The sequence below is a fragment of the Sorex fumeus genome, unplaced genomic scaffold, assembly GCF_029834395.1.
Source record: "Sorex fumeus unplaced genomic scaffold, SorFum_2.1 ptg000039l, whole genome shotgun sequence".
Classification (NCBI taxonomy): Eukaryota; Metazoa; Chordata; class Mammalia; order Eulipotyphla; family Soricidae; genus Sorex; species Sorex fumeus.
In genome coordinates, this window is record NW_026606096.1 from 17,039,146 (window position 1) to 17,064,767 (window position 25,622).

At 39.2% G+C, this 25,622-nt stretch overlaps 1 protein-coding gene across 2 annotated transcripts in view; it reads left to right on the top strand.

Moving 5' to 3' along the window:
* MARCHF1 (membrane associated ring-CH-type finger 1) overlaps positions 1–25,622 on the top strand; it is a 637,376-nt gene that overhangs the window by 505,560 nt on the left and 106,194 nt on the right. For both annotated transcript variants that reach the window (XM_056119134.1, XM_056119132.1), the window contains exon 4: positions 20,015–20,094. In XM_056119134.1, the coding sequence (XP_055975109.1) occupies positions 20,015–20,094 (80 nt within the window). The remainder of the gene's footprint in view (positions 1–20,014; positions 20,095–25,622) is intronic.

A 25,622-nucleotide genomic window follows, 5' to 3' on the forward strand; every position in this document is an offset into this window, starting at 1 on the left:
TTGAACTCCAGAGAAACCACAATGAGCTTGGTTATCATGTGGATATGTTCGATTGTGCTGAATCCTTCTCAGAATCCGTCTTTCTCCATGGTTGTCCTTCATCAAGTGTTCTGCCAATCCTATTCAGGATGACTCGAGTGAACAGCTTGTAGATGACAGACAATAGGCAGATTGGGCAATAGTTGTCAATGTCGTGGATGTCTCCCTTCTTGTACAGTGCTGGTTTTCCACTGGGATGGAAACTTGCATTCAGACAGGTAGTGTGTGAAGACCCAAGCCAGAGTATTGATGAGTACTGACTTCAGGTTCTTCGGGTGTTTGGGTCTGACCTTGTCTGGGCCGGGTGCTGTTGGCTTCTTTACTGACGAAATGGCTTGTTGGATTTCAGAAGGGAGAACATTGGGAACGAAATATCCATTCTGCGAAATTTGGTATGTGGGCAGGTGGATGTGGCTATCGAAGAGATCTGAGTAGAAGTCATGGATAATCTTCTCCATTGCCCTTCTGGAAGATGTGATAGATCCATCAGGAAGTCAGAGGGCAGTCATCTTGGTCTTGTAGTTGGTGAAGGACAGTCGGGTGTTGTAAATTCTTTTCCCAGCTTCTGTCACATCTGCCAGCACTGCTGCTCTTCTCTCTTTGAGGTCTTCCTTGATCGTTTCTCTGCACTGCTTTGCGAGTTCATTGGCAAATGAGCTCAAGAGTTTTTGAAGACAGGTGTCTTTTTGTGGCTATTTCTCTCTCTCGGTGTTTCTCGCACAATCATGGAGGTGCTGAACCAGTGGACCATATTCCTCCTCAATGTTGTGAACAACCACATCTTCCCATGTTGCCGCAATAATGACAAAGAGTTCCCAGTTGATGGTCATTCCGGGAGTTCTTTTCCTAAACTTTGCAGCACTTTCTCCCCAATCTGTGAAGTAGAATTTTGCATGAAGGAAACGGTGGTCCAATCCCATTTGAAATTTTGGGACAACAACAACATCAGTCAGGCAAAACCATCGATTGAATATGATGTAGTCAATTTTGTTGTGGAGCCATCCACCGGGAGACTCCCAGGTCCAATGTTTAGATTCGGCCTTCTGAACCTGTGAGTTATCATGGATGGTCTTGGTCGACATGATAAACTCAGACAGTCTCTCAACCTGTTCATTCCATTCTAGGCCATGGGTCCCAATGTGAAATTCTTTGGCTGATATTCTTGGTCCTATCTTGGTATTAAAATCACCAACAATGATCTTGTAGAAGGTGTGGTCTTCTTTATAGAACTTTTCCAGCTCCATGTAGAACTTTTCAATTTCTCCTTCATCATTATTGGATGTTGGTGCATAGACAATGGAGATAGAAACTGCTAGCAGTGAGCCACATCTATTCAAGTGTAATGGTCTGATTCAAGCATTCGAATGAATCAATGCTCATGGACAAGTTCGTGTTGACAAGGACACTGACACCACCAACACCTCTTTTATCGCATGATCTGAGGAACAGTTCTTCTCCAGTATCAAAAACAGTGTGATGTGATTTATGCCTTCTCATCTTGGTCAGATCAATGATGTTGTACTTGATCTTTCATGCTTGTACCATCAGGTCCTCAATGGATGCATTCGATGCCAACGTACATGCATTGAAATTACAGACAGTTATTTTTGTCCTTCTTCGTTTGGGCAGCCTAGTTCGGCCTTGAGATTTTATCAGTCTCTCCTTCCTCATTCTTCTTAATGCTGCCATATTGGTGGCTCTTTCATCATCAGGAAAATGAGACCCATTGTAGTTACTGGTTTTGGTATATTGAATATGCCATGGATAGCTTGCCAAGCTCTGCCTTGCAGGTGGGATATTCTCAGTAGCTTGCCAGGCTCTCTGAGAGGGGTGGAGGCTTTTAGGGTAGCCTCTAATAACACTTGCATGTGTTCCCATGGTTCAAACCATATTTAAGCCCTATCAAATATGGTGCGGTAATCTTGGAAGATGGGTATTAAGTGTCTTATTGTCTGTCTAGAAAGCATCCTGGAGCGTGGAGGCAGCTGGGTAGTGGAGGTAGTGGTGGTAGTGGAGGTCTGCTGATGAGGTATTTATCTGGAACCAGTTGGGTGGGTCTTCTGTGTGTAATCCCTGGGTCGCAGGAGGTTGGAGGTAGTGGAGGTAGTGGAGGATATATATAGTATGTATTTGAGGATAAGAAAATAGTAGAGTTATTTTATAAAAGACTCAGAATGAATCATGGGGTTTGGTGGTAGAGCTTTTATCTGATATGACTATCCTAAATTTAATCTCTGGTAACACAAAAACGAAAGATTAGACTAAAATGAATAAAAATGCAATGAATTGAAAGAATACAATATAAAATAGAATATAAGAAAGACCCAGAGATTAAGCTTTGGAGAATACTAGAGTTGGTGTTAGTACCAAAAGAGAAACTGACTTCAGTATAATACTGTGTTATATAGTTAGAGAAACTCAATAAACATTGTCAAAAAAATACTAAATTCTGTTAGTAATCAAGAAAAAGCTGGATTTTCACCTATTGAGACAGTTGTAGTGGAAGGGAATAATAGGGTCATATAGGAGTTAAGTCAGAACATTTTAATAAAATTTCCTCTAACCGAGATTGCACAAACACATTCTCTAGATGTACTTTTTAGCTATTAAGTATACTTTTATTGCCAAATCTGTCTTTCAGCCCATTTGTAGACTATTTCTATTCCTGAGAGCCAGTTTAATATTTAATACTTAATTCTTTGGGCTGGAGAAATAGCACAGCAGATAGTGTGTTTGCCTTGCATGCGGCTGACCCTCGTTCAATTCCTTCGTCCCTTTTGGAGAGCCCGGCAAGCTACCAAGAGTATCCCTCCCACATGGCAGAGCCTGGAAAGCTCCCCATGGCATATTCTGTATGCCAAAAACAGTAACAGCAAGTCTCACAATGGAGATGTTACTGGAACCCACTCGAGTAAATCGATGATCAACAGGAGGACAGTGCTCTAGTGCTACTTAAATCTTTACTATGTTACATGTGTACTATTAATACATGTAAAGGTTATTTTAATAAGAAAATTTTTTCACATTATTTTCCATCTGAAGTTTTAGAATCATTCTTCACACAGTATTATTAATGTTGTACTCAATGAAAAAAGCCATCTGTAACTGATTATGCATGATTTTTTTTCACATCCATGAATTTGATGTTGGTTTTCCTCATGGAATGTGTTAAATTGCTCAAAGCAGTAGGAGACAACAGCTATAGCAACTTTTGAAATAATAATTAATTTTCGAAATGTCAAGACCCATTGGCAATAGTTGAGTGCTACCCCCTACCCCCATGCACTATCACAGTCTCAATGTCATAAAGACAAGTTGTCTTGTGCTGCCTATAAATGAATTCTCAGAAAACCTAATTTGAAATTACTGCTTTTAATTATTCTACTGATATAAATAACTTTTATAAAATTAGTGAAGCTGGACCCCTGTTTATTTTCCCATTTGAATGAACTGTACAATGTAATCATCTGAAATAAACATCTATTATAAAGAATGCTTCATTTCAAAGAACATATTATTCTGTTAATCCAGTCAGTTGTTATTTTCCCCTCTCCAACTGCATTTCAATCTTGTACCTATTAAAGGAATGAACGAATTACCAAACCCTCGTAATGTACCGACTAGCAAATTAAAACAATTCATTGCTACTGAATGGGGCCATGCATTTAAAAGATTTTAATTTGTTTCTATCCTCAATTACCATGCTTTCTTTCCGAACAGTTTCTGTCAGCTTAAAGAGTGTGGAAAGAAACACACTTCTCTACTCAGTACAGTTATGTCATTTCTAAAATAGAAATCCATGTCTTAAAAAGAAAAATCGCATGTCTTCCAAGGATGCTGCCTTCATTTGATATGCCTTTTAACTTCAAAGTCGAAGGAAAAGGGTCTCAAATTCTGCGAACAACTTTGGCCTTGGTTCATTTATTTTGTTACAGAACAGAATTGCCTCTTCTAAGAGTGGAGCCCTTTCTTCTTGGTTCACTGTGACGTGATTGTCATCTCTCTCTGTACTGCAATTAGGTCAGGACTTACCAAGATCAATTCAACTTGCTCTAACCATTACCAGGCTCAGTTCAACTCATTTCAAGTATTACGAAGCTCAATTCGACCCCACAATTCTTATTAGCTACCTGTTATGTACAAGACACTGTGAAGACTTCCAAAATGAGAAAGACATGGCCCTTTTCCCCCAATCTGGTAGAGAAGCAAAAAAAGAAAAAAAGAAAAAAGAGTAACTGTAGAACATTGTGGCAGTTTGGAAATGGTTAGGTAGAAACAAATGAAAAAAGAGAACTTTAAAGGGACTTTTAGAATTCAAGGGAAAATGTTGTGTATAAAAATATGGAAAGTATAAGTATTTGAGAAAAAGTCTAAGATTTTGTTTGCCCTTGCTGTTTCCTTTATGAAAATATGGCATAGGAATAAAATCAGGGAATATATTTGTTGGTTGGTTTTGCTGGAACCCTGGAATTAAAAGGAGTAGCTTAATTTAATTAAGAAAATATACACCAGAAAAGTATGAAATTCATGGGATCCAGATCCACAAGATGGGATCCAGAACACCAAGTCCTAAAACTGTGAAAAACTGGGAATGTGTCTTATTGGTAGAGCAATTTGTTTTGCATGTGTCAGGACAAGATTCATCTTCTAGCACAAAAGGAAAAAGAAGAAAACTAATATTTTAAATCAACCTCTTTTATTTTATTAGGTGATGATAAAGCAAATGAAGTAAAATAGGCCCATTTCTTTAGAAGATAAGTCTCAAAATTTTCTGGAATGCAAATACAAACTGAGAAGGCTGGATCACAACTAAAACTCTCAGAACATTTCTGCTTTCTGCCAAAGAACTGTATCAGGTTGAGGGAAGGGCAGGAACTGGAACTTGATCTTCTTCAAATAGACTTTAGATTTGGCACCAGGCATGAAACTAGAGGAAAAAACGAAGACTCCATCAACTACAGAAAAGTGAGGGCTGCTGTGAGTTGCATGGATGAAAGAAAGCCCCCCACAGAATCCCCTGGACAAATACATGCTAAACCTCCAGTGTTTTCACAACAGCATATCCTAGTATCCTAGAACAAGGAGTTGCATGATTGGGTTAGTTTGTAAATATCCCTGGCATAAGAATTAGAACAGAAGAGGAGTTAGACAAAAAAAAAAAAAGAGCGAGCGAGCGAGAGAGAGAGAGAGAGAGAGAGAGAAAGAGAGAGAGAGAGAGAAGACAGTAGGTTCTCTATGAAATCAAAATATAGTTCTAATTAACAAAGGAATTGAGGGTTGGTAAACATCCTCTGAAGGTTTTTTCCCATTTTAGCTTTAGGGTTTTCTAAGGGTAACAACATTACACTCTGAAGTGTGCATGTACACACAGGCTTTCACACCACACCCCAGTTGATATTTGTTTGGGATTTTTTTTTCAATATTTATTTTAATTTTTATTTATTACTTTTTTTTCAATCACCATGAGATTCAGTTACAAAGCTTTCATGATTGAGTTTCAGTCATGCAATGATCAAACACCCATCCCTCCACCAGTGCACATTCCCCACCACCAATGTCCCCAGTATCACTCCTGCCACATCCATCCCATCCCACCTCCTGCCTCTATGGCAGGCAGCTTCCTTCTGCTTTTGGGCATTCTGGTTTGCAATACAGATAATTAGAGGCCATCATGTTTGGTCTTTATTTTACTTTCAGCACACATCTTCCATCCTGAGCAATCCTTCCAACCATCATTATCTTAGTGGCGCCTTCTCCCCCAGCACATGAGGCAGGTTTCCAAACTATGGAGCAAGCTTCCTGGCCCTTGTCTCTACTATCCTTCAGAGTTAATCTCATCCCAATTGACATTAGACTAGACTGATTCTGCCATTCTGTTCACAGAAGTTTCCAAGCCAATCAATTAAGCCATAAAACTGCATATTCTTCTCCTTACTATTGCTCCTTATGTTCAAGTGTAACGGCTTACTACATGTACTTTCCCACATACAATTTCTTCAACAATCCATCATGTGATGCTACTGGGTACTGTCACCATCCCTCTTCTGATCAGCAAAGAGTTCTCTGTTATGCCTGACCATAAATGACACATCTCTTAAATTATATCTTAGAGATCTTGCATTTTAGTGTTTATTTGTGGTACCAGTTCTCTCTCAATTTGAGTTCCAATTCCCCTCAAACAATGCCAGTGACAATACTTCACAAAAACAGTATATTTCATAAATACAGTAATCATAAGTGAAGGTATCAAGAGCCTGAGACAGTGTATGTCAAAATTATATCAGGACTTCTGAATTTTGACTTCTGCAAGTGCATAAGAACTTGATACTAATAGGACTCCTGAGAAATATCCAAAGTGTCTTTCAGAATTTTCCAACTGATGAACAGAATAGGTTATTTATCCTCAGGTTTCAATTCTTTTTTTTCAGAGGCAATAACTGTCTTGCATTGGAAATTGTGCGAGAGCAAGTGAGTTTACAAAAATCAGGAATAGAAAGTAGCATACACCTTGGTTGGGACATTGGTACAAAGAAGTCAGCTGGCGGAATCTTCTGGGAAATATCCAAAGGAGCACAGAAGATATCCAGATATATATAAAAATATGCATAAAATATATATAAAGAGATATATAATGTATTTATATTTAAAAATATAAAATATGGGACTGGAGCAATAGCAGAGCAGGTAGGGCGTTTGCCTTGCACGCGACCAACCTGAGTTCGATTCCCAGCATCCCATATGGTCCTCTGAGTGGCGCCAGGAGCAATTCCTGAGTGCAGAGCCAGGAATAACCCCTGTGCATTGCTGGGTGTGACCCAAAAAGCAAAAAAAAATTAAAATAAATAAATAAATAAATAAAAATATAAAATATATAAAGACATATATATATTTAAAGAAAAAATGAATATTTCAGGGGGTAAAAAGTGGTTTGATTACAGCATGACATAGTATAGCAAAAATAACTACCTTTTTCTCCATTTAGGTCCCAGAATACTTACTGTTTTCTACTTAGCCTTGGTCCCTTCATAACATGTCTTCAACTCCTACACAATATGGTTCGTTTCTCCCTGGAAATGATTCTTTCTTTTATAATTATCCTCATGACCTGGTTCCAGTGTTTCAACCTTGACTGCTGGAAAAACGTCTTTTAGATCCAGTCCGTGTCAGTGATAGAAGATGTCTTTTGAAAAGTGGAAGATGTCATGAGTTGTTAGTCAAAATCATCTTTCCTGCCAGGCCTTGGCTTATCTTGACAGTCACTGTCCCAGGTTTGTTCTGAACTGTCTGTCCCAATAGAACATTTTCACTGGTTTTGCTTGGCCTCTGCCATCCACTGTGACTTCACTTATTGACCCACAGGAGCCTCTCAAGAAAGGTTCAATTCAATATTCTCTTTGATCTGCTCAAGAAACCTCTCTCCCTTAAGAGTGTTAATTGCCAAAGGTAAAGTTGACTTTTCTTTTTTTGGAAAGATGTTGATTTCTTTCCCACACTTGTTCTCAAAGGACTGTTACGCATTTGCCTGATGTTCTTTACTGACCTCTGACATCTTTGTCTTCCTTTATGCACTATTTCTAATCTATTAGGGGTATAGAATGAGCTAAAGATCACTTTTATCTAAACTTAGATTTTGTGAGCTTACAGTAGTGCATATATTTGCTACAGTTTTTTAAGAATCCCATATGTGGGGGGTATGATGCAGCCTGATGAGGTCAACCTGTACCTGTGGGGCGAGTGGATCAGCAGCCTGATGGTGCCTTAAGGCTTACTGATACCCCAAAATTGCCGCCATGCCTTTGACTAGGCCCCAACAACTTGGGACCAAATTTACCAAGAAATTAAAAGGCCAAAAGTTAGGTATGTGGAAGACACACCCACAAACCACCTCCGGCTCAGCTATATAAGCTCAACACTGGCAGGGGAAAGGTTGGAAAGTGGGTGGTGGGAGGGAGGTAATACTGGGTATTTTCGTGGTGGAAAATGTGCACTGGTGAAATAATAACAAAGTAATAAAATAAAATAAAGATTCAGAATAGAATTCTAAAAAAATAATGGAGATTATTTGGAGATAGGCCAACATCCAAATCACAAGGCTGCTTCTCCCAAAAAGAAGCATGACATGAGGTCCCCATAACCATGCCACCAGATTCTGCTCCAAGCAGTTTCACATAGGGCACCCCAGAGGGGGGCGGGTGAGAGCCCTCCCCGCCCTAAGGTACCCAACCCTGGTAGCCAAAAACCTCCATAACCCAATTGCTGCCACACTCAATGCCTCTCCCCATGTGCTCGGGCTGAGCCTCACATATGAATAAACATTTTCCTAGATTGCATGGCTACTTTAGCAGCTGTGTGACACATTGTAAAATACTCCCTATCCATTCTCTATAATTGCCACACTACATTTGATGGGGTTCGGATAGTAGACAACAAGCCATAAAGGGAAATATATATATATGCATATTTTCAGATAAATATACCAAAGCTCACATCACTGAAACTTTACCAACATGTTAGTGATATCCTATAGAATGTCTTAATGGCTCCTGCCAAAATAGAACTGTCTTCATATTGTTTCCTATATGAACACTTTTTTGTAAGTATGTTCAACAGTTCTTCATAACAGACAGTACAAAATATTGGTTGTGTTTTGGGACAGGGATTGGGGCTTGGGATGGAAACATCCTGAATTTGGTGTTGGGAAGGTGTAATGGTGGTGGGACTAGTGTTTGAATATTGAATGTCATCAAACATTGTGAACTAACTTGTCACTGTTACTGTCCTCCCGTTGTTCATCGATTTGCTCGAGCAGACCCAGTAATGTCTCCACTGTGAGACTTGTTGTTACTGTTTTTGGCCTATCAAATATGTCACAGGTAGCTTGCCAGGCTTTGCCATGCGAGCGAGATGCTCTTGGTAGCTTGCCGGGCTTTTCGAGAGGGACAGAGGAATTGAACCCCTGTCGGTTGTGTCTGGCACATGCAAGGCAAACGCCCTACACATGGTGCTATGGCTCCAGCCCTATGAACTAACTTATAAAATTAAAAAGTCAAAAATAAAAAGTAATGTGGAGTTCATGCCCATAAAGAGTTCCATATGGAACAATTGAAATGAGGGCCAGGAGAACACACAGTTGTCACAAGTGGGAGGAAAGGGAGAGTGCATTTAGGATAGAGAAGGAGTTACTATGACAATGACAGTTGGAAATGATCACTGTGGACAAGAATCGAGTGCTAAAAGTAGGTAAAGGATTAGACATGATAACCTTACAGTGCCTGTACTGGAAACCATAATGAGCAAAAGGAGAGAGACAGAGACAGAGACAGAGACAGAGAGACAGAGACAGAGAGAGACAGAGAGACAGAGAGAGATTGACAGAGACTGATAGAGACAGAGAGAGACTGAGAGAAATTGAGAGAGAAAGATGAGAGAGAGGTAACTCTACATACAGTTTTGAAACTTGACTTTTCACTTAAAAATATATCCTATAAAAAGTGTGTTCGAATAGCTTGTTTTTTTAATCGTGTGTTTTATTGCTATTAACTAATAAATGTGAAGTACTTTCAATTTCCCTGTATTTTAAACAGTGCCACAATAAACACATAAACGCAATAAACATTTAAACATATCTTTGGGCAATTGGGCAAGTGTTTAGCAAAGTTGATTTGTATGTGTGAAACTTCTGACTTAAATAGTGTAAGCATTTTCTATTTTAAGAAAGTTAACCAAATCTCTTTCCAAATAAATTGTGCTAGTTGACATTTGCTCCAATAATAAATGACAAAGCTTGAGCTTTCCATGTCAGCTACACTAAATATGATTTTTTAAATATATTGATGTGTTAAGTCAAAAAATGCCATTAATAACTGAATTTTTGTGTTTGCCTATTAAGATTGAGTGTATAAAATCTTTAGGGGCGGCCGGGGGAGGCCCCAATGGTTCTTCCCCTAGCCACCTGTGTTCGGGGGCCCCAAGCCACTCGCCCAGGAGGGGCAGCCCGGGCCATGGGAGCAGACGGTAGATGAAACAAGGGCCAAGCCTGGTTGATTGATCAGTTGCCAGTTTATTCCTTTCTCCCCACGCGCCTGCCCCAGCCTCTCTGAGCCTCCCATTCTAGCCTCACACTGCTCCTTATTCTCTTCTCCTCCTGTCTCTTCCACTCACCACTCCACGCTCCATCTCGCAGTTTGGGCTCTCTCTCTCCACACGCCTGCTCCTGTATTCTTCTGCTACGTTCTTCTCTCTCTGTGCCCCTTGCTAGTCTCTCCACAGTCCATCTTGCTGCCCTGCTCTTTCTCACTCTCTCCCAAGCTCTCTTTCCTCTCAACTCCCCAGCACTCTGGGCCCACACTGCACCCAGTCAGGTAGCCAAATCAACATAAGAAAGCCCTTCCTGAGGGTCCACCAAGTTCAAAGGGAACACTACCTAAAAGGTATTCCAAAGCCTTTCCTGACTGCCCAAGGGAAAAATATCCCCTAAGGTGTTTTCCTCCTTTGCTCAGTCCAATAACTCTATCAACATCTTAATACTAGTTATTTTTGTATGGGGAAATAACAAAACTGCCATTTCCTCAGTAAAGAAAAGAACAGCACCCGGCCCAGACAAGGTCAGACCTGAACACCTGAAGAACCTGCCGTCAGTACTCATCAATACACTGGCTCGGCTCTTCACTCGCTACCTGTCTGAATGCAAGGTTCCGTCCCAATGGAAAACCAGCAGGACCATACTACTGTTCAAGAAGGGAGACATCCATGACATTGGCAACTATCGCCCGATCTGCCTATTGTCTGTCATCTACAAGTTGTTCACTCGAGTCATCCTAAATAGGATTGGCAGAACACTAGATGAAGGACAACCATGCGAGCAAGCCGGGTTCCGCAAAGGATTCAGCACCATCGACCATATCCACATGATAACCAAACTCACTGAGGTTTCTCGGGAGTTCAAGATGCCTCTCTGTCTAACGTTCATGGATTTAAAGAAGGCCTTTGATTCTGTTGAGACGTAAGCAGTCATTGAAGTCCTAGCCAATCAGGGCATTCAAGCCCAATACATCAAGATCCTCCGTGAGCTGTATTGCGGATTCACTACCAGGATCTCACCATTCTACAAAGAAGTAATCATTGATGTCAAGAGAGGGGTTCGGCAGGGTGATACCATTTCACCGAAACTCTTCAGTGCCACCCTCGAGAACATCATGTGACGACTGGAATGGGAAGGAATGGGAGTGAAGATAGATGGTCAGCAACTATACCACCTCTGCTTTGCTAATGACATTGTTTTAATACCAAACATCAGCCAAGCGGCACAAATGCTGACTGACTTTGACCGTGAATGTGGAAAGGTAGGACTACAGCTGAATTTAACGAAGACAATGTTTATGAGAAACAGCCTCGTTCCTGATGCCCCATTTGCTCTCAATGGAACGACCATCTCCGAATGCAATAGCTATGTGTACCTGGGTAGAGAAGTCAACATGACAAATGACCTGGCACCCGAGCTGCGCAGGAGGAAGAGAGCGGCTTGGAATGCCTTCAAGAACGTGGAAGAAATAGCTAAGAGGACGAAGAACCTCCGTCTCCTGGCACATCTCTTTGATTCTACTGTTCTTCCTGCATTAACATATGCCTCAGAGACCTGGGCCCTACGCAAACAGGATGAGAACGCCATTCAGGTCTCCCAAAGAAGAATTGAAAGAGCTATGCTTGGAATAACACGTTTCACTCAAATGAGAGAAAGAATCCAGAGTTCCAACATCCGTCGATCAAGAATCAGGGACACTGTCTCATTTGCCAAGGTGTCAAAAATCAGATGGGCTGGTCACGTAATGAGATTTAAAGACGACCGCTGGACTAGAGTTGTTACCGACTGGATTCCACGGGATGTCAAAGATTGCGTGGCCGACCACCTACCAGATGGTCAGACTTCTTCATCAAGATCATGAATGATGGGTTTGAGGCTCTTTGTGTTCCTAGAGCAAACAAATGCCATTGGGCTACACTAGCACATGACAGGGACAAATGGAGACATTACTGGCACCCACTCAAGCAAATCAACGATTAACGGGAAGTAAAGTGATCAAGTGATTTTTGTATGGACACAGTAAGAGATAACATTGAGGCTTGTAGGGGCAGCTCTCCTGGGAACATCTTGCCACAGACTCAGACTATAGCGCTCAGGCCAGCTTAATCATTCCTAATCCTAGCAGGGTTCGAATCTAGTTATTACTTTTTGGATCATGACAGCATTTGTCCATGACCAAGCTCTTAACTTATAGTTAAGCATCATGGCACTTTGGCCAGGCCCATCTTGATGCCTGGGTAGCATATAGCTTACCGCTTGCCCAGGTTCCATCCAGTCCCTCGTCAGGACCTTGCTTTTGGGAGTGCTAGGAAGAAAGGGCAGCTGAGGCTTAGGTGAGAGAACAGATGCCCAGGAGAAAAATATCACTGAGAGTCACATAACAAAAGCATAGCATATACTGTCTTCTTGTGTCCATAGGAAAAGGTCATTGCTCTGAATAAACTATGCAAAGGACATAGGGAGAAGAGAAAAACAATATTTACAAGTCAACAAAGCACAAAGAAAGAAGTTATAAGTAAACACAGAGGAATAGGAGTACTGTGATGGGAGCAACCCAATAAACCTAAGCTACTTGAGGCTATGCAAGAAGGACAATTGTTATCCTACAATTGAGTATCATTTTACACATGGCTTTGGCCCATATCTAATTACTTCTCTAGAAATATATATATATTTTACTCATTTTCCTCTATAATTAACTGGCTTTTATTTTCTTGATTTGTAAAAAATATCTCAGTACAAGAAAAATATGTCTTACAAACGTATGTTATAAAATATGCCATTATTTAATAACAGAGCTTTGTCTGGGTTTGTGTTGGTATATTTGAGTGCATATGTTTCTATTTTTCTTGGACAATTTAATTCTGTTTTTAATTTTTAGGCTTTATTTTTTTCCTATATTATTTTTATACCATGCCATCCTAAAAACAAATTAACTTCTGTAGTATTATAATTTATGCAGTTATATCCTCTTCTTATTCTTTTATGTTTTTTAATCAAATTTAGTCTTTCATCCACCTAAGCATTAGTGTACAATGAGAAAAAGACCTAGTTTTATGTTTTTCCAAATCACAAGTCATTCCCCCCTCCATATTATTTAATGATTTACTCTTTTCCCACTGATTTGAAATGCAATTTTTAATAAGTTACAAAATGATATAACGATAGATAGCAAAAATCATAGATTTAATTCTAATAATTTAATTCTTCCTCTGTTACCCACATATTCTTCAAATTACTGTTGATTCATACTGTGTTTTGGTATGTAGTAAAATATTCAGTTTCTTAATATAAATTCTTCAAAGCATATCTTTCTTTTGGAGAACTTTTTTGGTCAATCATGATATTGGATCAAGTAGCTTATAACCCTGCTGTACTTAGAAGTCTTTGATTCCATAAAGAATTTTCATATAGCTCATACCCTATACTGGTTCTAAAGTGCTCAGGATGCTAAAACAGATGTTTTATTCTTTTACTGAAGAATTTTTCTGTTTTCCTGTGTTGCTTTTTTTTCCAGCCTATCTTTCAGATAATTTTTATTATATTTAACACTAAAGCAACCTGTTGGACAGATATCATTTAAATTAGCCTTTTCTCAATCCCTGCTACATTTTTAGATATAGTGAATTCTCATTCTTCTTTCTGCCTAGGGTCATTTCTGGATCGCCCTGTCCTCAGCTGCTAAAGTGAGCCCTCTTTCTATTGACCAAATTTAATCATTTCCATTTGCTGGTTAATATCTCTCAATGACAACAAAGTCTCCAATGGAGACGTTACTGGGCCCGCTCGAGCAAATCGACGATCAACGGGAGGGCCTTTACCTTACCTTACCTTATCTCTCAATGAATATTTCCGTTCATTTCAGGGCGCAATCCAAACATTTTAGTGTGGTATCCAGGAACTCTGCTTTGTTTTGTTTTGTTTGTGTTTGTTTGTTTTATCCTAACAGTATCACTTCTTACTTCTTAAGATCTTTTCTTCACAAAACATTTGCAATTTCTAGAAAAAGACATGCTCTCTTTAAGCTATGCACTTATACTCTCTTCTCTGTCTTCAGACTTCTCTTCCCCATTTTGCAAACATTCAGGAGGTGTTACCTCCTGAGATATTTTAGATTTCTGCTCCATGCTGTATTAAGTGTCCTTCATCTGAACTCACATTACTGGATTCAGTAATCAGGCAACACCAGACTGCATTAAAATTGCCTGTTCATTTACATCTCTCCACTAAAAAGAAGCTTATTCAGGATGCCATCTGTTTTTTGTTTTTATTTTATTCCCCAGATTAACTACAGTATTTATTACATTATTGAAGCTTAATTCATGTTTGCTGTGCAAATGAATCAAAACCAACATAAGCTAGAGTTGATTAAGCTAAGAGATTGAGCAACTAAGAGATTTCAGTAGTCTTAATTTAGACTCTGTCTTACTTGGATCTAAGGAACTGAATTTTGGGGGTTGTGGTGTTATTTCAGGAAGTGTAATAAGACTTAAGAAAGTAAGACAGAGGAAGGGCAGATATATCTTTTAAGATTGTGTGGGTGAGCCGGGAGTACCAGTTATGAACTCAGCTTGTGACCTTGAGAGAAACTCTGGAAGTAAGCTCAAGTTGCCTTTTGGGGAAATGAAAATATATAAGGCCCTCCCGTTGATCGTCGATTTGCTCGAGCGGGCCCAGTAACGTCTCCATTGGAGACTTTGTTGTTACTGTGTCTGGCATATCGAATACTTCTCGGTAGCTTGCCAGGCTCTCCGAGAGGGGCGGAGGAATCGAACTCGGGTCGGCCATGTTGTCCGCTTGTAAGGCGAACGCCCTACCCGCTGTGCTATATTTATTTACTCTCTTCAGTCCAAATGTTGCCACCAGGGGCCTCTAATTTATCTCATCCTGATAAGCTGTGCATCCAAGTAAAAATAGATGGCATCAGATAAAAACCCAGAACAGAGAACTCAAGGAATCCAAGCACTTCAATGGTAAGTATTTGGCCTACAAGTGAATCCTGAGAGGACCCAAAGTTAAAAGATTTTTAACCTCATCCGTTTTAGCATCCTGAGCACTTTAGAACTAGTATAGGGTATGAGCTATTTGAAAATTCTTTATGGAATCAAAGACTTCTAAGTACAGCAGGGTTATAAGGTACTTGATCCAATATCATGATGGACCAAAAAGTTCTCCAAAATAAAGATGTGCTTTGAAGGATTCATATTAGTTCATTGATAAATCTTTTTTCCATGGGAAAATATACAATTTTCAGAACTGCAAGATTGTAAACATTTGTTTTATTATAATTATTTCTGTTTCAGCATCTTTTCTTGCACATACATATTCAAAGAGTTGGCTTTGACACTCATTAAGTAGCTGTGAATGATTTTTATGCTGTTCATTATATTGTGAATCCTATTACTTATAATATGACCAGTGATAAAACAAGTGACATAGGACAATGGTGAAGGGTTATGGGGATTTTGGTGATGGTGATGTATAGAAATATTGTACATCAATACCATGCACTTTAAAACTATTGTTATCATCTTACCAAAACTGCAATAAAATTAAAATTTTTTGGACTGGACTGGAGTTATAGTATGGTGAGTGGGTTATAGTATGGTGAGTGAGTTATAGTATGGCCCTTGCGTTGCACATGGCCAACCCAGTTTCAATCCCCAGTACCCATGCAGTCCCCCGAGCCCCACCAGAAATGATCCCAGAGTGCAAAGCCAGGAGTAATCCCTGAGCACTGTCAGATGTGGCCCAAAATGTTTAATTAAAATTTAAGACAAGTCATAAATATTTATGGTACCAGTGGGTCAGAATTATAGTACAGTGAATAAAGCACTTACTTTGCATGCAATGACCTGAATTGGATCCCAAGAACTGCATATGGTCCCTAATTCCTGCCTAGAGTAATCCTTGAGCTCAGATCCAGGTGTAAGCCCTGAGCACAGCTGGCTGTGACCCAAAAACAGGCAAGAGTTTTATAAATAATAGGTATTCATGGATTGGTAGGAAAAACAAAAACAAGTCATATAGCAAAGTTGTATAGAGGTATGGGGCAGAGAGATAGTTAAATCATGTGTCTTGCATGCAGCCAACACAGTCCAACCCCTGACATAGCATGGTCCCTTGAGTACCTGCGCACATGGCACCCAAATAAAGAGAGAAGTGCATAGTGGTAAATCAGATCAGTCTTGTGGAAATTGCTGGGAATGAGAATTCCATCCTTTCCTCCCCACATGTAGTTTCCTCTGCTTAGAATACTTATATTCTCTTTCTTGATAACTTCCACTTGCCTTTTAAGATTATTAATGTTAGATATATATATATATATCACAACTGTGACAAATTTCTGAAAATGTGTTGGCTTAACATTAAAATAATGAATCATATCATTTGGGAAGTCAGAAGTCAAACATGGTTCTCCCAATTTCATAGGGCTGCATCCCTTCCAGAGGTTCTAGGGCAGAGCTTCTCAATCTTATGTGAACCTACCTCCATGTTTTTAGAGGTAAAAACATAATTATTCAGAGGAGGCTGAAGAGATAGTAAACTGTTCTGGACAGAAAATGCGGATAGGGTGCTTTCCTTACACATGGCCTCCAGGCCCCCACACTCTATACAGTACCAAAAACCTGCCAGGAGTGATCCCTTAGCACAGATCCAGAAGTAAGCCCTCAGAACCTCTGGGCATAACCCAAAAACAAAAACAAAACTTACTTTCGCACTTCTGGAAATCTATCTTTTATAAGCAAACAGGAAGTGCTCCCCCATCCCCTCCCCCATTACACGCAAGGCCACTACTGCTGCCTAGATGGCAGTATTGCCCACTTGGGGAAACTCCTCTAAACTGTGTTTCTAAGCCTTTTTCTGTTTTCCTGTGGTCCCCTACCCCCACTTCTACCCGTCCTATAAACTGACTCCTCCTAGTCTCATTCTGTGATCCCCCTTTGCACAGTTTTCACCTTTGGTTTTCTTGGAATATAGTAGGGACTCATAGATGGCCATAATGTTCCTTCCCCCAAATTAAGAAACTGTTCTACAGATGACTGGTTAAAAAAAACTTTGGTACATCTATACAACGGAATACTATGCAGCTGTTAGGAAAGATGAAGTCATGAAATTTGCTTATAAGTGGATGATCATGGAGAGTATCATGCTAAATGAAATGAATCAGAGAGGGAACGGCATAGAAGGATTGCACTCATTTGTGGAATATAAAATAACATAATATGAAACTGATACTCAAGGACAGTAGAGACAAAGGCCAGAAGTATTGGTTGGAAGTATTGGTTGGAAGCCTGTCTAATGAGCTGGGGCAGCTGAAATAGAGAAGGGATCACTAAGTAAGTAATTTTTGAAGGCATGATTCGGGATGGGAGATGTGTGCTGAAAGTAGAGAAAGGACCAAACATGATAGCCTCTCAGTATCTATATCACAAAGCATAATGCCCCAAAGTGGAGAGTATGGGGGAATCTGTCTGCCATAGAGGCAAGGGGAGCGTTGGGATGGGGGGGTGGATACTGGGGACATTGGTAGTGGAAAATGTGAGTTGGTGGAGCGATGGGTGTTCGATCCTTGTATGACTGAAACTCAAACATGAAAGTTTTGTAACTGTAGCTCGTGGTGATTAATTTTTTTTTTAAAAAAAAGAAAGAATAAAAAGAAACTGTTCTGGACAGAAAGTGCATTGTCTGGCTTTTATCCAGATTGTGCATTCCTTGACTTACAGGTTCTTCCCTCGATTTTCAAACTCTGAAGTAAAGCATCCTCCTTTATTATTTATCTTTCCATCTCTTCTCTTTGAACCTAGCTGTACTGCTGCACATTATAAGAATCTTTGTGGTTACACTGGGCCTGAGAAGCAAATCCAAGATAATGTTGCTATCTCAAGATTTTAACTTACAATCAAATTTTTAACATTTCTTTTACCATGGGGATGGAGCAATAGCACAGCGGTAGGGCACACAGCCAACTTGGCCGACCCAAGTTCGATTCCTCCCCCCCTCTCGGAGAGCCCGGCAAGCTACCAAGAGTATCTCGCCCGCACGGCAGAGCCTGGCAAGCTACTCGTGATGTATTCGACATGCCAAACACAGTAACAACAAAGTCTCACAATGGAGATGTTACTGGGCCCGCTCCAGCAAATCGATGAACAACAGGAGGACAGTGACAGTGACAGTCTTTTACCATATATAAAACATTTCCAAGTTACAAGTGTTAGGATATTGACATTATTTAGCATAGCAAGTAACACTGTAGCACTGTCCTCCCATTGTTCATGGATTTGCTTGAATGGGCACCAGTAACGTTTCCATTGTGAGACTTGTTACTGTTTTTAGCATATCAAATAAGTCATGGGTAGCTTGCCAGGCTTTGCTGTGCAGGTGGGATACTCTTAGTAGCTTTCCAGGCTCTCCAAGAGGGGTGGAGGTATTGAACCTGGGTCAGCCTCATGCAAGGCAAATGCCCTACTCGCTGTGCTGTCACTCCAGCCATATATACATATATTTATCTACAAATATATATTATATATATTAGGTTAGTCAAAATCGAAACTTATTTCTCAAATATAGTTCAGAATAATTTCCCAGATGCTATGTCTATGAATTACCTGAATTGATAATAAATTGCATTACAATGGCTATACACTCAATGAGATTCTTCCTTGGAAGTAAGGTAAAAGAGATAAAATTCAAAAATTAAAATCAAGATGCTTAATAATTATTTTTAGTGGGGAGTTTACTTGGCTGTCCTTGGTAGCTACTCCAAGCTCTGTGATCAAGAGTTACTACAAGCAGTGCTTGGGTACATATTTGGCACATCAACTGAGGCTACCACAAGCAGAATGTGATTTAGATCTCCAGCTCCGAGACCATCACATCATCAACCGTGGCATAAAGATAAACACCCAAGGATGTAAAAACATAGCAAGTATCCTCTGGAAAAGTTTTCTGCACTTCTATGTTACAATTAGGTTTTCTTTCTTCTGGATCTCTGGATTCCACATTTTTCTCAGTAAAGCTCTACACTAGAAATTTTCATACTGACTTTAACATTCAGGTTTAATATTCTCACCACATTTTTAGAGGATTAAAAAGAAAATAAAACAGCAGACAAAAGCACAGTACAAAGACTAACCATAAATTATTGACATATTTTAACTTTTCATTGATCATGACTTGTTGCAAATACAAATTTGCTAAACCAAATAGAATAATACCAGATTTCAAATGTAGAGGCTAAGAAAATAACTAAAACTTTGTTCTATTCATCTGAGATATTTCAAGCTCTCTTATTTCAGAATTAGTATGGACACAGGGCTAACAGATGTAAAAGATAGTGTTGTAATGAATAGATTTTTATTTATCTTGAGGTTGAAATAAGAGATAAAATGCATGCACTTAGACTTTACAAAGTGTTTGAAGATATAGTATCTCCTGGTATCAGTATCACTTATTGTTAATTCCAGATGTTATTTAGCAACCTAATTATGGCTATCTGGTTTTTAGCTTCCAGATTATCATCATCCTTGTCAAGTAATAGTCTTTCTGTAGATCATCAGATCTTATCTATAGATATCAGTGTTTCCAGGCAAACTGAACCAAAAGTTTACAGTAAAGTTTACAGCAAGTAGAATAGAAACTTGTGGCATTGCCTTCCTCTCTCATAAATGAAGCAACAGCAAAGTAGGACAGCCTCTCAGATGGTCTAAGTTCCTCAAATCAGTTTTACTTTTGCAAAACGAACCTTGAGTTTCCTGTATTCTGTGAGCTGTTATGAGCAACATGACTGGCAGCCACGTTTGCTGTAATTTTTTAAATATGTGGAAAAAAAGCAAGATATCGACTATGTACTATCTTAACCAAGATGCCAAATTATCTAACTTATTTCTCCAGGCGAGCAGCCCAACAATAGGAACAGCACCCAGGAGCCAATCAAGGTTGTCGGTCTGTCCATCTACTCAAGACATCTGCAGGTAAGTGTACAGCAAATGTTCCTATCCAACATTGCTTTGAATTTGTGTTCTGTAAGCTTCTATTGTATTCTGAGTCTTTGTGACTCTTGCTTCTGCCCTACATATGGACACATAAGACTGTTTTTTCTTTCCTCCGTTAGTGCTTTCTTCAGTTAACCTTTATTTATCAACTTCTGGTCCACACTATCATTTCAATCATTCTGTCTCTCCATTTTCCCATGGCTTTTCTCTCCATTATCCATCCTTTGTCTGCTGCTCTGTCTAGATCTGCCATTTTTCATGATATGCATGAAGATATGCTTGAGCAATGCACCCCTGTCATAGTGCTGAACCCTGCTAGGAAGGAGTCTGGTAAGAAATCTGTTGAACAAAGACTTTGGAGGAAGAGAGGGGACTCTGAGAACTGTCAAAAGAGCAAATAAAGGAAAGAAGAAGCTATTTTAATCACCAATTCTAAGTCCCAGATGGAAAGAATTTTACATAGATTCTTTAGATTCATCTTCCACAGATGAGTGTCATTAGATTAAGGCAAAAAGAAGAGCCTAAGTTAAATTCTGAGAGTTGTGAAGAGAATAGAAAACTAATAATAAATTATGTAGAATTTGGATGGGTCTTCCAGACCTACTGGAACTGAGCTGTTGGATTTAATATCCAAAAGAAAAAGTCATTTAAATGTGAGACTTGATCTTTAAGTAACCACACAGGAAAAGCTACAATGTACCATGAATGCTGTCTTTCCTTGCCAAGGTCTCTTAAGGTGAAGTATCTCTTAAGGAGATACTAGGGGAGCATATTCAAAGATATTCAAGGTAGATATTACCACAGAGATCCTCAGCTCTTACATAGTTCTAAGCAAAATGAAATAGTCAAGAAAAATGTTCCAGAAACATATTCTAACACTGAAGTCCTGGCAATAATAGAAGGTGCAAATACCTGGCTGATGTGGGGTTGCAGATGAATAATTGTGTTCATGAACCTTTTGTCACCTACAGTGATGACTGTGATAATCTGAAAGTGTGAAGGTCAGTCACTGTCAAAAAAAGACTTATGCCATCCAAATATAACTCTTTTTGATATGAGTTAGGTATACATGTGATTCCTACTTTCAAAATGTACAGGTATATTTATAATGCTGTTGTCTGAGTAAAGAGTACTAATATTTTTTAAATGTGGGTATGAGAAAAATAAGGAAGAGCAATGAGATCTATTCAGAGTACTGAAAATAGTTCCACAATAAAATCCTATTTTCTCCAGTCCTTCTTTACACTGAGCAATGATTTATCCTGGTGAAGGGCCTAACAAACTAATTAATACATGTACTCATGATAGCTCTGAATGAACAGTGAGGAAAATATAAATGAGAGTGTAAGAAACTTAAATTTTTCACCTCAAATTTGGTGAACTTTGAGCATCGATAGAAAGATAATCAAGGATCTGGAGCAATAGCACAGCAGGTAGGGCATTTGCCTCGCATGTGGCCAACCCAGGTTCAATTCCCAGCATCCCATATGGTCCCCCAAACACCACCAGGAGTAATTCCCGAGTGCAAAGCCATGAGTAACCCCTGAGCATCACAGGGTGTTACCAAAAAAAAAAAAAGAAAAAGAAAGAAAAATAATCAAAACTTGCATTTTTCAGGAATGAGTTTTGACCAGAAAAGTCGCCATTTTAGCTGGTGCTTAATGTGCTCTCCAGTTGTCTGACTCAGCAGTGGAAATTAAGGTTGCAGGAAGAAAGACAGATCATGCACAGGCCAGTGGGGTTACTTGAGGGCAGATCATAGAGATGTAAGAGACTGATGATCATATGCTAAAAGGCTCCAGATAGGAGGCATTTCATACTTAACCGTTTTCTCACCTTTTAAAACCCATCTCTATACATTTGTAAAATAACTTAATATTCAAAAGAATTACAGGAATAGCCATATTAGTATGAACACCTGAGACCATTTTATACAAAACGAACATGCTTACATTTTCTTAGTATTAGATTGGTTATATTCTGTCTGGGTACAAGTTATTTTTTTCTTGTAGATTTCGCCATTTGGGCTTGTGTTTTGGTTTTGATCTTGTTTGGGCGCCACACCCAGTAATGCTCAGGGACTACTCTGGTTCATTGCACAGGTGTTACTCCCAGTGGGACTAGGAGACCATGCACTTCTTGGGCATGTACCAAAGGCTCCCTAATAAATGCACGTGCTCCAAGCCTCTTGGGATATTACCTACACTTGTTTTTATAAAATTTGAAGTCAAAATATGTGTGTGTTTCATCTGATTGTCTTAAGCCCTTTGTTGACTCCATTTTCTAAAATTTGTAGTGACCTCACATTATATGTTGTGTGTTTTATGTAATCCAGATAATACTGTCTGTCTATTCAGGAAAGAAAAGGAGACTAGGAATCTGATATAAGTAATATTTGAATAGTTTTTCTCTCCAGCAGCTTTATAAGACAGTTATTCATAAAATGCATGTTCATTTATTCATTTGAGCTTCTAGTATGCATTAGTGTTTACTTTAGGCAATTAAAATATTACCACATTTTACACTTGTGTAGGCTTTTTGCTACTTAGAGATTATAAGCTAATAAGGAACATATTTTATAGTAAACATGTAACTACAATTGAGTTAAGGAATAGAAGAGTACAAGGAAGATTTATCTGTTTTGCCAGATCAGAGAACTCTCTTACGTGTTAAGTCTCTAAGTATGACAGGAATTGATCAAGGAAGGAAATGACAAAAATCAGGCAGGAGAGAGGGCTCATGCAGGAAGAACTGGAGAAGGGAAGCTTAGCACTCCAGGGAACTGAAAACTAACTGGTGGTCATGGTGTGCAACATGAGGAGTACATGTGGTAGGAATGAAAATGGAAAGATATCTAGGCCATATACAACACACAAAGGGACTTAGACCAGAAGTAACATCAGTTGAGTTGCATTAATGTAAGTTTCTTATAAATTTTTGGATAGGATTTTGCCATCATGTTGGCGAATAGGATAAGACACTGTTTCTGGTCTAGACTAAGAATCCTCAGTTGAAACCACTTAATATCATTCTCTAGACACTTACAGATATGCTTGTGAGTTCAGGTTCATTAAAGTCACCAAAGTTAGTTGTAGACTGAATGATATTTGAGCAGTGGGGGTTGGAAGAGCTAATAATGCCTGTAATTAAAGTCATCATGACTAGTTCACCTAATTTTTAAGGCACAGTACAAGAGGAACATATTAAATATAGGTTACTCAGTGTTGACTTGTACTTGTGAAAGTGAGATTTAGGTGACTAGGTATCATTTCCTGTTCTGGGCTATCATCAAAACACACCCACCAAGCTAAATTTTTGACAGCAGGATACTTTATTTGTCCCTTAAATGATCTAGTGAAAGAATTTGAACACACTCCTAACAATGCACCAGTTGGCAATTATATATTCCAAAAGTGGAAAACTGCAGAAATTTTAAGAAAGAAAATAGTTGAGCTTATGTTTTCAATAGATGATTCATTTTCTTAGTGAATTCTTTAAGAAGAGGTGTTCCTAGTAAATAGTTGAAACTGGGACCAAGAAAAGCAGATTTATGTTGGAAGAAATGCATGGTTGATATTCCAAACACACAATGAGAAATACCAGGGCACTAGAAATTGTGGAGAAATAACATTGTGCATTGAGAATTCTATGTGAACTTGTACGACTGAGTTAAAGATTTGCATAGGTTGATAAAAACTAAACTTTTCTCTCCAAAGACATTGTGGGAGACAGTTCAAAGACCTGCCACGCATGGTTTCAAGCCAGAAGTCTTGGTTCAAGCCTATAGTCTCCTACCAGGAGGAACCCAGGAACCTGGGATCAGGATTAGTCCCTGAGCACCACTAAGTGAACACACACATTTTCCCTTCAAGAACTTAACTTTATTCAGTTTGTCCCTGTTTTCAAACTACCTTGATGAATTCCTTGGTGCCAAACATGGTGTAGCTATGTTCATCGAATAATGGCATAGACAGAGTATCCACAGAGTTTCTGAGAGTTTACTGAGAAAAGAATTTAGATTTTGGACAACAAATAGTGATATGGTGGAAGTATCCTACTTTGAAGTAATTAAGAGTAAGGTGATAAATGGTCGATGAAAAGGAGGAACAAATGTGATAATGGTATTCCACAGGCAAATCAAAATGACTTAAGTGTTGCAATTGTTACAAAGCATTAGAAAAAAGAAATGAAAGACCACCTAAAACCTTTGAAACTAGGTATTACAGTTAAAGACAGAAGAGATCACAAACAAGTTGCTTTAAGGGGGAAAAAATGATGATTTCAATCACATTCAAGCTGTTGGTGGATACAGTGACATTCCAGGGCCGTTTGTCCCACAGACAGTATTAGGCTTCTTAACTATAACACAAGTGCAATCACAGCTGGGTTTGTGTAATTTTTCAAACATTCCAGAACTATCCAGTGATCAACACTAAACAATTGCGCACAGGCAGTGGTCAATAACATAATATAATGGCAGAGGGCAGAGCAAACACACATATCTTTAAAATGGAAAAATCTTCTCAAGGACAGAGGAGATAGATTGGGATATTATTCTAGGAGGGTGTGAAGCCCAGAAGATAAGTGAAGTCTTCAAATAAAACCATGCATCAGTACAAATTCTTCAGACAAGCCTAGCTTGAATGTCGGGGCCTCCTGTGTAGGGGAAAAAGATGAGCCTTGAGAAATGACGACACTGCTGTGAACTTGCATTCCTGCTTCAGACGTGCATGGGCAGAATTAGTCTGAGCCACAACCACAAAGCAGAAGGAGCCCTGAGCCCTTCCTCCTTTTTCTGTTTCTTTCACTTATTCTGCACGTAGACAACCTACCCTCTTTCTGACATTATTTAGGGAAATTTTCTTTCTTAGCCAATTATGACTTACAAAGAATTTAAATCATCATGCTAATACACCCACAGTTATTGTGCAGTTGGAGGGGCTTCCGCTTTTTTTTTTTTTGATAGAAAATGTTGCATCCAAAGATAAACCAAAATATGAATCAGATCATCATAAACCATACTCTAACCTACCAATAATCTCTTAATTGCTCCTAGGGAAAAAAAAGGAACAAAGGGTAATAGACTTAGCAAATTTCTGCAAGATCTGTTTGTACTGCCTCGCCAGCTTTTCAGCACGTACTGTCAGCAGTGACCCTGCACAGGCAACCCTGTTTTCAGTTCCCTCAAAGAGCCCAGGCCTGTTTTTATGAAGATCTAGAATTTCTTCACATCACTCAATCTGTCACTCATCAAACTAATTCCTAGTCATTTTTCCTTGGTTTATATTGATAGGGGCACCTTCATGATTCCATAGTGGACACCCCGAGTTCCAGAAGGCATTGCTATAGCATCATTGTATTTTTATTTGGCCATGTTTTTAAATTTTTATTTTATTTAGATATTGGGGTGGAGCGATAGATGGGCTGGAGCGATAGCACAGCGGTAGGGCGTTTGCCTTGCAAGCAGCCAACATGGCCGACCCGAGTTTGATTCCTCCTCCCCTCTC